The following is a 14,852-nucleotide window of genomic DNA, read 5'->3' as shown; positions in this document are numbered from 1 at the left end:
GTAAGGTAAGCTCCATGAGGGCAGAGCCCTGGTGTTTCAGGAGCTTTTAACAGTCCTCAGCCAATCAGGAGCTTAGTTAAAAAAGTCCATATTTGTTGAATGAGTACATTTATGAAGGAGCTTGATGTAGATAACTGTATCTGTGGTGCTGCTAACGGTGACCATCATGGTTGTAACAAAACAGAAGCACAGTCGTGCACACCACTAACAAACAGGAAAACACCAGGCGCAGTAGAAACATTGTCATTAACGGAGTTACCTTTTGTGTAGGATGGCACATTCTCTTGCAGCAATTTGCTGAGCTGCACTGCATTTAAATGTAAAAACCTCAGCTGTTCTCTCACGGGTCTCCCTTCCACGGTGGGGAACAGCAGGCTGCCAACACTGTTCCCTGGGATCGGCAGACCAAGCCCTATTGCTAGGGTTGCAGCCAAGTCAGTCTGTTGAACATGCTTTGGACGTCTGATGTCACCTAGAGAAAGGAAAGTGTTTTAAGCAACAGGCTCTCAAGTGTGTACAATGGTGGTCCTTCCTCAACCTGCTATAACCAATTACCTATCTCTTCAAAGCATTCCATGAATATTCATTCAGAAATCACCTCACTGGCGTTTATGTCAACAAATTTACCAAACATTCATTCTGTGTGGGCATGGGGCCTTCCCTGAAACAGGGTGCCAGTGGGATCTCTGGCGGCCCCTACCCCATGGGTTCAGAGAGGTCTACACAGTGCTGAGAACCGGACACAGGCATCTCAGCAGCTCCTGGGCAGTAGAAGGTATTTCTAACTGGGGAGAGTAGAATGAGGCTGGATTCAGCTGGGCCAAGTCCTATAACCAACTCCAACAAACAAGACATCTGCCTACTGATGGCCCAAGCAACTGAAGGACTTCAAGTCCTAGCAATGGTTGGCCGTCCTACTGCCCCTCCCAAGGAGAATGGGTTCCACAGCAGGACACTGTGCTCACACTCCTGCTTTGCCACCATCTAGCTCATGCCTTGGACAAGAACGCAACTTTGTCAGACTGTTCTCATTTGCAAAGGGAACACCCAGCCTAACCATGCCAGGACAATATATTGATTATGGTACTTTTTGGTTGTATAGAATTTTTTTTTTCTTTTAAATTTGGTCAAGTATATTAACCTTTTCTTGACCAACCCTCCACTGACGGCTTCTGGGTTATGTTTAGAAAGAACCTTCTACTCCAGAATTATCATTTGTTTTCTTCTAGTATTTTCTTATACTAAGTGCACTGATTTGAAATAAAACAAAACCCAAAACAGAAAGCCCACCTTAAACTGCTTTTGGCACCGATAAAGGTGGTGGTGCTGGTGTTATTCTGGGACTATTGTAGGTCATTATGTGACACTCATATCCAAGGCTGGTGACAACCAGTATTCTAAGCTTGGGAGGCAGAGAGAACAGATGTAAGATCCATGAATTTCATTTTACAGTAGTGAATGTGGATTGCAAGTATCAGTACAAACTCAAGACCTATTTTATCTTAAAAAGATTTTCTTGCTTTGTCCAGAAATGATAACTACACAAGTATCCACAAGTACTGCTAGTTCTGAGATGGTGGCCCTCAAAGATCCCTTTGCACTGAAAGGGACCAAGGAATCTGGGAAAAGCAGCTGATTCCAGGTCTAGGCAAGGATCTGTGCACGAGAAGCTGAAACAACTTTTTAGACGAGGCAGCAACAGAGCCCTCAGAGAAACTAAGGTGTTTGGGACTTTCAGGTTAGAAGGACTCAAGAGCTAATCTGAATCAGAGGCTCCTACTGACCAAAGATGGGACGATCTGAATATTAATAAGGGTAATTTTTATGGTGAATTGAAACAAACTATGCTTAAATCCATGAATTCACAATGCTACTGAACACCAACAACACAAAACACTAGTTGGTTATAGCTGAAGCATGCTAGCGAACTCATAGTGAACTAATTCACTGATCTGGAACTGGAAATTAAGTGGGAAGAATAATTCATCTTTACTCCTATCTCATGTTAAAAAATGGTAGTTAGGTAACAAAAAGTAAATTAGGGAAGATTCTCCTTACAGAATTGTTCTGGCTAGTTAATGAAAAACAGAATTAGGTAATTAAAATATCACTATTTGCAACCTCCAGTGAATTACTAGTTGGTCATCAATGGCTATTGGCTTCATCAAACAGCAAACAGTCAGACACTGTGTGCATCCTGCTGGAAACAGCCTTAGGAAAACCAACCAAACCAATGGGATCTGAATCTGCCTCCTGATCAGAGAGGATTCACAGAGGAACAGAGGGTAGCAGACAGTGCAGAGGAAGACTCTCCAGGGCAAATAAGCAGGTTTCTTCAACAAATAAATTGTGGTGAAATAGAAGAGGATGGAGTGGGGCCCTACAGACGGAAGACACATAAGAAGACACATCAGCTAATCTAAATGCATGGATCTTATTGGATCTTAACTCAAACAACTAATGAGGGAGACAGACTTTGGAAATTTGAACACTGACCACCACTGATGAATAAAGTTATGAATACCATATTTCAAATGTGCTACTCCAGAAAGTAAGAAAAAGAAAGTAAAAAAAGGACATAACTTCTAGAGACTTGCTTCCAAATAAAACAGAAGAGGAAAAAAAGCTAGAGGACATAAGATATAAGAATGGGCATAACAGGGGGCATCTGGGTGGCTCAGTGGGTTAAAGCCTCTGCCTTCGGCTCAGATCATGATCTCAGGGTCCTGGGATTGAGCCCTGCATTGGGCTCTGTTCAGCAGGGAGCCTGCCTCCCCCTCTCTGTCTGCCTCTCTGCCCACTTGCGATCTCTGTGTGTCAAATAAATAAATAAAATCTTAAAAAAAAAAAAAAAAAAAAAAAAAAAAGAATGGGCATAATGGGCGCCTGGGGGGCTCAGTCAGTTGAGCGGCTGTCTTTGGTTCAGGTCATGATCCCAGATTCCACGCTCTCTCTCACACTTTGTCTCTCTTTCAAATAAATAAATAAAAATCTTAAAAAAAAGAAAAAGAAAAAAAAACATTGGCTGAGTGGTGCACTTTATTACACTGTTTTGAATACTTTTGTATATCTGAAAATTTACATAATAAGGAGTCTTTAAGAAACACTTAAATGTTTTGATCTGCGAGTTATACAGGTTCAGAGAAAAGGTAGATTCTCAGCATGATTTTTTCCCAGAAGGTCCTGACATCACTTCCAGATGTCTTTTCTCTATTAATGGGAAATGCCACCTTTCGTCACCAAATGCCCAAATCTACCGGGGTCTATTTTTGGCCTCCTGACTTTGCTCTACTGATTAGTATGACTAGCTCTTACCAGCAGTATTTTGAGAATGGTAATTCTGTAATACTACTACAAGGGAGGCCACATTACACAGTGGGTTTTATCCTGTAGAAGAAGGAAAGCATTTCAGAAAACCATTCTCCCCATTCAGCACCCAGCCCTTCTCCCACCTGTCTCCTCTCCACCGGCCCCTGCAATGTGCTCTGTACAGCTCAGCCACCTTTCACACCTTCCATCAACAAATACTGAGGACACAGACAGTTCATGCCACGATTCTGGGCTTGAGGGCTAGAATATAAAAGAAAAGGCCAAGTCCCTCCCTTCACGGAGCTCACATCCTGTGAGCAGGAAGAGGACCATAAAATATCTTAGCTCTGCCCTGTGTGAAGGTGGAACAGAGGCATGAGGCCAGAGCTCAGGGGTGGACAGTAGCAGGCTGGGGCACCTGAAATCACATGGTACACAATTCAAAACTGCTTATTTTTCAGAATAACAAACATCTTAAGATTAATTTTTATTAGAATAAGCAACAAAAATTGACATAAACCTGCAGGATAAAAATAAGCCTTTAAAGACCTATCAGGAATGCTGGCTTGAGGAGCTCTGTGGATTGGCTTGCCAGGAAAAAAGCGCAACTGGTAAAAATTATAAAAAGCACCACCACCACCATGATATAACCATCCGGGGCATACAGTAAATAAAGAAATCTTTGTTCAAGAAAATCTCCTAAAGCTTGGTAAGAACAGAGCAGTGTGAGGCACTGGAGGAACCATGACTTCCTCCCTCCTCCCATAGCTCCGTGGGACAGACTCCATGCTGAGAGGGTGCAGCTAAGAACACGGGGCTCCCTCCCCACTGGGTCCCCGTGAGGGCTCTGAGCTCTTCTGGGGAGAACAGGTTGCCAGCATCACCCGTCCTCCTCAGCTGTGTGGTGTAGAGGCTCAATCCCAGCTGAGTGTCTGGGTTCTCTCTTCTTCTGCCCCAGTTTGTTTCCAGGGTAGAGGCTGCCCCCAGAAGAGGCTAGTGGAAAAGACCACAGGCTTTTCCTGTGGCAGGCCACAGAACAGAGCAAAGCTCCCCACAAAAGAACTGACTTTGTCTGAAACAGAAGGTAGTGAATTCAAGCCTAGGAATGCTCTTGAAAACAATGGAGATTTTTGGAAGTGTGCAGGTAAGTGGAGGCTGGTAGCTTCATGACAGCCACAAGCTAAAACCACAAACTAGCTGGGCTCTCACAGAGAGGGCCAGGAGAGAAGGGTCAGAACCACCTCACAGAATGGCCTCGAAAATGACCCTGCAAAGGGGCTCAAACACGGGATCAGATTATGCAGCACATTTATTGTAAGTTGTCAAAAATAAGGCAGTCAGCTGGCAATGAGTGCAGCCTGAAGCTGGGTGTGATAGCAATAGAGGCAATAGCCTGGCACAGCTGTCACAGAGATAGAGAGAGGCACAGGGTATTAGCGAGACTGCTGGCACCCCAGGGTGGCTGTACCAGCCTGGGAGCCACAGCTGACTCCACACTGCGGGAGAGAGGGAGCCACTGAAGTGGCCTAGCCATGCTGCTTGGCAAACAAGGGAACAATAATGACGACAGCTATGGGGTGGGTTGGGGGTGGGTCAGCATCCAGAGTTGCTGCAACATATGATTTGAAATGGTCAGTTTTCACACCGAAAACTATTAAGAATTAAGTAAAGAAACAGGAAACGATGACTCAAACAGAAGAAAAAGCAAGAGAACCTTCCAGTAAAGGACCCAGACACTAGAGGTAATAGATGGACTTCCAAGGAACCATGGCAAACACGTTCAAAGAGCTCCAGGAAACCATGCATAGACAAGAAAAGGAAGGTCTGATGACAATGTGTCATCAAGTTGAGATTATCAACAAGGAGATAGAAATTATAAAGAAAAGAATCAATGGAAACCATGAAGATGAGAAATATAATAACTGAAATGAAAAACTCACTCACTATAGTTGCACTGAACTGGCAGAAGAATCACCAAATTTAAAGGCAGAGTGATAAAAAGTATACAATCTGAAAAACAGAAACTTTCCCAAATTTGACGAAAACCATTAATCTACACATCCAAGAGGCTCAATGATCTCCCAGTTGGATAAACACAAAACACAAAGACATATTATAATGAAAATGCTGACAGACAGATAAGGGAAGCCCAGGCAGACTGAGAGGAAGTCCCATCAGAAGCCATGCAGGCCACAAGGCAGTGGGACAGCGCACCTGAAGTCCTGAAAGAGAGAGAAATGGTCGGCTCAGAGTCTTCTACCCAGCAAAACTATCTTTTAAAAATAAAGGCACAATACCTCATGAAAATATCTGTCCAACGGCGCCTGCATGGGTCAGACAGTTAAGTGTCCAACTCTTGATTTCAGCTCACGTCATGATGTCAGGGTCTGGGGATCAAGCCTTGCTTTGGGCTCCCCGCTCACTGTGGAGTCTGCTTGTCTCCCACTCTCTGTGCCCCTCCCCTTGCTTGCACACACTGTCTCGCTCTCGCTCTCACAAATAAATAAATGATAAATATTAAAAAAAAAAAAAAGAAAGAAAACATCTATCCACACAAAAAACTTCCCAAATGTTCATAGCAACATTATCTGTAACAGCTGAAAAGTGGAAACAACCTATATATTTATCAACTAATGAATGGATACATGATGTGGTCTATCTGTCATGTGGAACATAACTCAGCCAAAGAAAGAAAGAAGTCCTCACGCCACTACATCCTGGGTGACCCTTGAAAGCACTCTGCCAAGTGAAAGCAGCCGTCACACAAGGCCATGTAATACAGGGCCCATTCAAGGGAAATGTCCAAAAGAGGCAAATCTACAGAGATGGAAAAAAGATCCACAGTTGCTGGCAGCTGAGGGTAAGGCGGTAATTGGGGGTACACTGTCCTGAAATTAATACCTCCTCTCAGCAGGCTACCTGCAAGGCAGTCCTGGCTCATAAAATAAGCATAATGAGACAACTGAACACAACCACTCTTTATAGGAGTCAATAAAAGAAGAAAAACTTGGAACCCACTGTTGGCACTGAGGTCAGTGGCCTGAACCACCCTGTCAGGTGTCCTGCACAATTAGCCCCCCTGGCTGTTCCTGGAAGTGAAGATGCAGTCAGGCCTTCCATGGAGGACAACCTTCCTTTGAGATGAAACATCAGCACTTGAGTTCAACAATGACCCTCACATCCCTGTAATAAAAGTCACCGGCTTAGTTCTCTCTTTTGCTCTGCAGACTATAAGCTCCCTGAGGATGGAGGCTGCCCACAGTGTCCAGCACAGTGCCTGGCCCACCTCTGCTGGATGGCTGAGTGGAAAGGGCATTTTTGGCATGGGGCTCTCGCTCACATAGGGGAGCCACATGGAACCCTTCTTTGGGTACACAGTGGGGAAAAAGCCAGGTGTAGAAGGCAGGTGTTCTGGTGGCTAGTGTGTGTGCTCACTGGAGGATAGGCTTCATTAAGACACCTAGACTAGGAAGGCTCAGGTCCCAAGAGCTGAGGACTTACATCTTAGGAGATTAGATGTCCGAGAGGAGGAAGTGTTGCAAAAAGATTGAAAGAAATCAATGGAGATTCTTCCCCAAACAATCCTTGCTCAAGCGGGAGACTCATTCCTTCGACAATCCTTTTTGGCACCCATCACATACCAGGTGATGTTTAGGCCCACGGTAGGCATGTACAATGAACAAAACAGATTTGGTCCTGCCTGACTGCAGGCTGAAGTGCAGAGAGCAGGCAGCTGTTACATGCATCACACGGGCAAGTCTGTAATTACAATCTAAGCGAAGAAAGAGGGCACCGAGCGTGGACTGCTGTGAATGACAAGCACAGGGAGGGCAATTTGGTTTCACGGATGAGCGAGAGATGTCAGTTGAAACCAGGGATGAGTGGACAAGCAGGCTGAGGGGCTGATGATGACAGAGCTGGGCACCTGGGGAAGAGCTCGTCACCTGGAGGACTGTGCGAAGGGCAGAGGCCAGGACACAGTGAGTAATGGTGAATATGGTTTAGGGTGAAGCTGCAAGGTAGGAAAGAAGCCTCACGTAGGATTGTTAATTGATCCAAAGTTCAGCTACTGAAAGGTTTTATGTACCGGAGATCAGGGATGGTCTGGAATGTGAGGAGTGAGGGAGAAGGATGGTGAAGGGGGGACGCCCACATTTCTACCTGGAAGAATCACATGAAGGTGCCATTTGTTGGGAGGGGAATATGAGAGGGCAGATTAGACATGAGGCTGTCACAGTTGCTCTACCTTTGGGAGACCCAAGTGGAGGTGTCAGACAGGCAGCTGAGTAGACAGTCTGGAGATTGGAAAAGAGGAGACAGCCAGTGGGATAAATCTGACAAGCCTATTCATGGGACTTACAACTGTGGGCGCGGACAAGATCATCTTAGAATTGAATATAGAGTGAAACCAGGAGGCAATCCAGAAAGAGTGCCAGGGCCAGGAGCTAAGCTAACAAAGACTAGATAGCAAAGTGAGGTGCAAAGAAAACCAGGCAAATGGGAGCTACCAGAACGGAGGGTCAGAAATGCCAAATGGTACTGAAGGATCACGTAAGAGGAAGCCAGAGAGTGTCCAACTCAGAAATAACTGGTGAGTGAGGGTAGGCGTGTTGTAAACTTGAGGCAGCAGAGGAAGTGCAGGGTGAAGAAGAGACAGGGCACGTGGCCATGAGGCAAGCCGGCCTATGTGTGTTTGGGGTGGACAGCTGGGCTATCTTAATGCTGACATACAGGCCCTCAGTTAGTCCTGCTCTGACCGATCCTGATTCCTTGAGTTTCAAAAGATTATAAAAATTTTGGGGGCACCCGGGTGGCTCAGTGGGTTAAGCCTCTGCCTTCGGCTCAGGTCATGATCCCAGGGTTCTAGGATCGAGCCCTGCATTGGGCTCTCTGCTCAGCAGGGCCTGCTTCCCCCTCTCTTTCTGCCTGCCTCTCTACCTGCTTGTGATCTCTCTCTCTGTCAAATAAATTAAAAAATCTTAAAAAAAAAAGATTGTAAAAATTTTGATTATTGGGGCATCTGGGTGGCTCAGTCGTTTGGGTGTGTGCCTTTGGCTCAGGTTGTGATCCCAGGGACCTGGGATCAAGCCTCAGACTGGGTTCCTTGCTTAGAGGAGAGACAGCTTGTGCCTCTCCCTCTGTCCCCTTCCCTGCTTGTGTTCTCTCTCTTTCTCTCTCTCAAATAGATAAATACAATCTTAAAATTTTTTAAAATTATTAATGTTTTTTTCTTTCAGTTCACATGTGTTCAGATGTCCCAAAACTACTGGTAATTTTTATTAAAGTTTCAGTTACCCAGGCCATGACATTCATAAAACAAAATTCCTAAAAAGAACATTTATATTTTAAAAATTGGGGCAAGAAATGTAAACTCCAAATACTTGCTGCCCTTTGCCCCATTTTCATCTTCACATTGCTTGGGATATTTCAAACTTACACAGTTTCCAGACAGATACACAGAATACAGTTTTAAAATAGTAAACATTCCTAAATCCTCACCAGGTTTTCTTTCAAATGCAGAACTGATTAAGATCAGGGCGGTGTTAAGCTCCTCCATGGAAGAGGCCCCGTGACCTCCTGCTTCCGACATGCCATGATCACCACAAAGAACTAGCAAATTGGGTACAAGAGTCTCTCTCTCCTATAAGGCAAAGAAAAAAAATATTTCAATTGCATTCAGACTGAGGAGAACACATGATCTTGTTAAGGAAACAACTTCAGATTTTACCTTTACTTTAAAATAATAACTCTTTATAAATGAGTTAGACATTTTTTCTTAACCTATGAACTTACAGCTAGATCAAAGGGCCAAAAACAAGTAATATCACAAATATAACAAACAGAATCATATGGAGGTCATGACGCACAGCAGGGTTCTATTTAGGACCTCTCAGGGTAGAGGATTTGGGCCTGGTTTCTACTGACCGTGAGAGCCTAGGCGCAAGCCTTATCATACCCATGTTATGTGTCACATGGGATTGCGCCTCAGCCTACGGCTCCAGCCAAGGGCCTCTGCTGCTCCTTGAGGTGCAGGGCAGGCTCTTCCTTGCTTTTGCTACTTTCTTCACCTGGAATGCACTTTCACAGACGGCGCATTTGCCCCCTCCCTCCCTTCAAGGCTCTGCTCCAGTCTCTTACTCCCATCCTGAAGGACAGCTGCTCTCACAATTCTGCCTCAAATTGCAACTCTTCTCTCAGATGCTGGTCCCTCCTCCTGCCCCACGTTTTCCTAGAATACGTATGTACTCGTTGATTATCCTCACTTGTCCTTCCTGGCTACAGTATAAGCTCTACAGATGCCCAGACAGGCATTCAAGAACTAGGAGGGGGATGAATGGGTCAATGGTAGACATAGTCAGAGCTGCTGGGAGGCTGAGCCCATGCTCTGTGCTTACAGGCAAACTGTGTGATGATGGGCATGGCATTTACATAGGTCTCGAGTCCACTTCAGGAACTTGGTATCTCTTAGGAGTTGCTGGCACAGTTGACACTCGTGCAGCCCAGCGCACCACAGTAAGCCTCACCTCGGACAGCAGTGAGGTGTGGATCTTCATCAGGACACTGTCCATCTCCCGGAGTTTGTGCCCGATCAGAGGGCTACTGGGCCCAGAGACATGGCCGATGTGGTCCAGCCCGAGGTAGTGGAGGATTAACACATCCCAATCTCCTCTTTTTAATACTTTATCCAAATGCCTTGTAACATTATTATCCACCTGTAAAGGGGGAAAGGTACGTATGAATAGCTTCCTTTATTTCCCTTGATCTACACTCTCCAAGGAAAAGGATACAGTTCTTTTAAAATCTAGGCATTTTGGAGGAAGGAGCAAGATGGTGGAGGAGTAGGAGACTGAAATATCATCAGGTTCCAGGAGTTCAGCTAGAGTTATCAAACCATTCTGTACATCTACAAACTCAACAGGAGATAGAAGAGAAGAAAAGCAGCAATTCTAGGAAGAGAAAATCGACTGCTTTCCAGAAGGTAGGACTTGTGGAGAAGTAAATCTGAAGTGGTGGGAAGACAGACCACGATGGGAGAGGCCAGCTCCTGGCAAGCAAAAGAGCAGTGGAGCACAAATTTGACTTTTAGAAGTCGGCTCCACTGAGGGACATTGCTTCAGAGGCTAAGTAGGGGTGGAGCCCTCGTGGGGACAGTGTGGTCTCAGGATCCATGGGGTCACAGAAAGACCAGCAGTGTCTGAGTGTGGCAGTGCTCCCAGGTATCGAAGCAGTGATGCCACCTGCAGAGACAGCCAAGGAGGGGGCTCTCAGTTCAGGGTTACCATAAACCATGATCCAAGGCACAGCTGGGTGACTGCTCTTCGAGCAAGGACCCCATAAGTGGCAGATCCAGAAAAAGCCCACCCTTCCTCCTCTGGGAGGAATGGCATGGAAGCAAGTGGCAGGATCTGCTGGGTTTGGAGACTCCAAATGGGGCCGTGCACCAGAGATAGAAACACTATCAGTCACAGACTGGTTGAGCTTGGAGCATGGCTAGAGACCAGGGAGACGGGAGGGATTGACTACTTTTCTCTGAGGGTGCTCTGAGGAGTGGGGCCCCAAGTTCTTGGCTCATAGGGGGCCAGAGATTAGGTGGCTGCCATCTTCATTCCCGTCCTCCAAAGTTCTACAGAAAGCGTTCAGGGAACAAAAGCTCCTGAGCACAAACTGGAGCAGATGACTTAGCCTGGCCCCTGGCAAGGGTGGTGTAATTCTGCCTTGGGCAAAGACATTTGTGAATCACTATGGCACACCCCTCCCCCAGAATATTAGCCAAGAACATCTACCAAGACCAAACAACTACTGGACCACATGGGGAGAATCCTAGATATAAGAGATACCGTAAGATGAAACAATATGAGAATAATTGGGATCCCAGAAGGAGAGAGAGAGAGGGGCAGAAGATATACTGGAGCAAACTATAGTAGACAATTTCCCTAATTTGGGGAAGGGAACAAGCATCAAAATCCAGGAGGCACAGAGAACCCCACTCAATTCAATAAAAATAGGTCCATACTCCATCATCTAATAGTAAAACCTGTAAGTCTTAGTGACAAAGTGAAAATCCTGAAAGAAGCTTGGGACAAGAGGTCTGTAACACACAATGGCAGAAATATTAGATTGGCAGCAGACTTATCCACAGAGATCTGGCAGGCCAGAAAGGACAGACATGATATATTCAGGATGCTAAACAAGAAAAATAATGCAGCCAAAGAATATTACATCCAGCTACACTGTCATTGAAAATAGGAGGAGAGATTAAAAACTTCCAGGACTAACAAAAATGAAAAGAATTTGCAAACACCAAACCAACCCTACAGGAAATATTGAAAGGGGTCCTCTAAGCAAAGAGAGAGCCTAAAAGTAACAGACCAGAAAGGAACAGACACGATATATGATAACAGTCACCTTACAGGCAATACAATGGCACTAAATTCATATCTTTCAATAGTTACCCTGAATGTAAATGGGCTAAGTGCCCCAATTAAAAGACACAGGGTATCAGAATAGATAAAAACAAAAAGACCCATCAATATGCTGTCTATAAGAAACTAATTTTAGACCCAAAGACACATCCAGATTTAAAGTGAGGGGGTGGAAAACAATTTACCACGTGAATGGATATCAAAAAAAGGCTGGGGTGGCAATCCTTATATCAGATAAATTAGACTTTAAGCCAAAGACTATAATAAGAGATGAGGAAGGACACTATATCATACTTGAAGGGTCTGTCCAACCTGAAGATCTAACAATTTTAAATATCTATGCCTCTAACATGGGAGCAGCCAATTATATAAACCAATTAATAAAAAAATCAAAGAAACACATCAACAATAATACAATAATGGTAGGGAACTTTAACACCCCCCCCTTACTGAAATAAAGGCTTTAAATGACACACTAGACCAGATGGACATCACAGATAAATTTAGAACATTCCATTCCAAAACAACAGAATACATTCTTCTCTAGTGCACATGGAACATTCTCTAGAATAGATCATATCCTGGGTCACAAATCAGGTCGCCACCAGTTCCAAAAGACTGGGATCATTCCCTGCATATTTTCAGACCACAATGCTCTGAAACTAGAACTCAATCAGAAGAGGAAAGTTGGAAAGAACTCGAATATATGGAGGCTAAAGAGCATCCTACTAAACAATGAATGGGTCGACCCAGAAATCAATGAAGAACTTAAACAATTCATGGAAACCAACTGTTTGAACCCAACTGTTCAAAATCTTTGGGACACAAAGGCGGTCCTGAGAGGAAAGTATATAGCGATACAAGCCTTTACCAAGAAACAAGAAAGGTCTCAAGTACACAGACTAACCCTACATCTAAAGGAGCTGGAGACAGAATGGTAAAAAAAGTCTAAACTCAGCAGAAGAGAAATAATAAAGATCAGAGCAGAAATCAATAAAATAGAAACCAAAAGAACAGTGAACAGATCAACAAAACTAGGAGCTGGTTCTTTGAAATAATTAATAAGGTTGATAAACCCCTGGCCAGACTTATCCAAAAGAAAAGAGAAAGGACCCAGATTAATAAAATCATGAAAGAGGAGAGATCACAACCAATACCAAAGAAATTCAAACAACTACAAAACATACTATGAGCAACTATACACCAGCAAATTTGACAATAGAGAAACATATAAACTACCAAAACTGAACCAGGAAGAAACAAAAACCTGAACAGATCCATAACCAGTAAGGAGATTGAAGCAGGTATCAAAAATCTCCCAACAAACAAAAGCCCAGGGCCAGACAGCTTCCCGGGGAGTTCTACTGAACATTTAAAGAAGAATTAATACCTATTCTCCAGAAACTGTTCCAAAAAATAGAAATGGAAGGAAAACTTCCAAACTCATTTTATGAGGCCAGCATTACCGATCCCAAAACAAGACAAGACCCCATCAAAAAGTAGAATTACAGACCAATATCCTTGATTAACATGGTTGCAAAAATTCTCACCAAAATACTAGCCAATAGGATTCAACAGTACATTAAAAGGATTATTCACCACAGCTAAGTGGGATTTATTCCTGGGCTGCAAGTTTGGTTCAACATCTGCAAATCAATCAATGTGATATAATATTAATAAAACAAAGAACAAGAACCATATGATACTCTCAATAGATGCTGAAAAAGCATTTGACAAAGTACAGCATCCTTTCTTGATCAAAACTCTTCACAGTGTAGGGTACCTTGATATCATCAAAGCCATCTATGAGAGGCAGGGCAGGGGGTTGTGGAGGGTAGGGAGGAAAAAAATAAACAAGATGGGATTGGGAGGAAGATAAACCATAAGAGATTCTTAATCTTATAAAACAAACAGGGTTGCTGGGAGGTGGGGGGTAGGGATAGGGTGGCTGGTTATGGACATTGGGGAGGGTATGTGCTATGGTAAGTGCCATGAAATGTGTAAGCCTAATGATTCACAGATATGTACCTCTGGGGCAAATAATACATTATATGTTAATAAAAATGGAAAAAAAAATAGAATCTAGGCATTTGGGGCACCTGGTGGCCCAGTTGGTTAAGTGTCTTCTTTTGGCTTGGGTTCTGATCCTAGGACTCTGTGATGGAGCCCGCATTGGGCTCCCTGCTCAGTGGGAAGCTTGCTTCTCCCACTCATACAAGCCCCTTCTTGTGTTCCCTCTCTTGCTGTCCCTCTCTGTCAAATAAACAAAATCTTTAAACAAAAAGAAAATCTAGGACTCAAGAGTCTGAAAACACCAAAAAAACCCCAAACACAAACAGAAAAATCTGTCATAAGAAAGTTAAACAAATATTAGCATTAGATTAAGCTTTCACTAATACTGTCCTCACATTTCTAAGGTATAGATAGAACATACTATATAGGTAATTTAAATGAGAAGTGTTGTTCTGACAAAAACATTCTGTGGGGGGCACTTGGGTGGCTCAGGTTAAGCCTCTGCCTTCAGTTCAGGTCATGATCTCAGGGTCCTGAGATCAAGCCCCACATCGGGCTCTCTGTTCAGCAGGGAGCCTGCTTCTCCCTCTCTCTGCCTGCCTCTATGCCTAGTTGTGATCTCCGTCTTTTGAATAAATAAATAAAAAATCCTTAAAAAAATAAAAAACATTCTGTGGGATCCCTTCTGAGAATTAACTAATACTAGTTGATGACCAGGTGACGCAGGTGACCGGGGTGGGGTGGGGGGTGGTGAAGGTGAGGGCATCTAAGTGTGTCCTGTGCGAAGGCTGTTCTGGGAAGAAAGAGACACAGCTCTGAGCAACTAGCGGTTGAGCATCCCCCGACAGAGCCATGAGCCTGGTCAGCCTAGACCATTCAGCTGGTCCACCTCCCGCCCACTGAAAAGTCTCTACAAAGGGAAGGATCTCTGAGTGATGAGACAGAACAGGGAAACTCACTTCTGAAAGCAACTGCTGCATGTACAGAAGTCAACTTTAGGAAAGAGTATTAATGTAAGTAAGAGTACAAATGCTCTATCAGGCCCAGTAAACTGAGCTGGTATGGGTTTGTCTTTGTTCTGTGTGGCTTCCTTCTGCTTCAGGGTCA

General features: G+C 44.2%; 1 protein-coding gene across 7 annotated transcripts in view; it reads right to left on the bottom strand.

Annotated features, from left to right (window-relative positions):
- PIGG (phosphatidylinositol glycan anchor biosynthesis class G) overlaps nucleotides 1-14,852 on the bottom strand; it is a 45,687-nt gene that overhangs the window by 22,977 nt on the left and 7,858 nt on the right. For all 7 annotated transcript variants that reach the window (XM_032333497.1, XM_032333496.1, XM_032333499.1 and 4 more), the window contains exons 4-6: nucleotides 9,834-10,022; nucleotides 8,809-8,950; nucleotides 260-472 (exon numbers count right to left, since the gene is read on the bottom strand). In XM_032333497.1, the coding sequence (XP_032189388.1) occupies nucleotides 260-472; nucleotides 8,809-8,950; nucleotides 9,834-10,022 (544 nt within the window). The remainder of the gene's footprint in view (nucleotides 1-259; nucleotides 473-8,808; nucleotides 8,951-9,833; nucleotides 10,023-14,852) is intronic.

The sequence above is a fragment of the Mustela erminea genome, chromosome 2 (assembly GCF_009829155.1).
Source record: "Mustela erminea isolate mMusErm1 chromosome 2, mMusErm1.Pri, whole genome shotgun sequence".
Lineage (NCBI taxonomy): Eukaryota > Metazoa > Chordata > Mammalia > Carnivora > Mustelidae > Mustela > Mustela erminea.
This window is presented reverse-complemented; position numbering and strand designations above follow the sequence as displayed.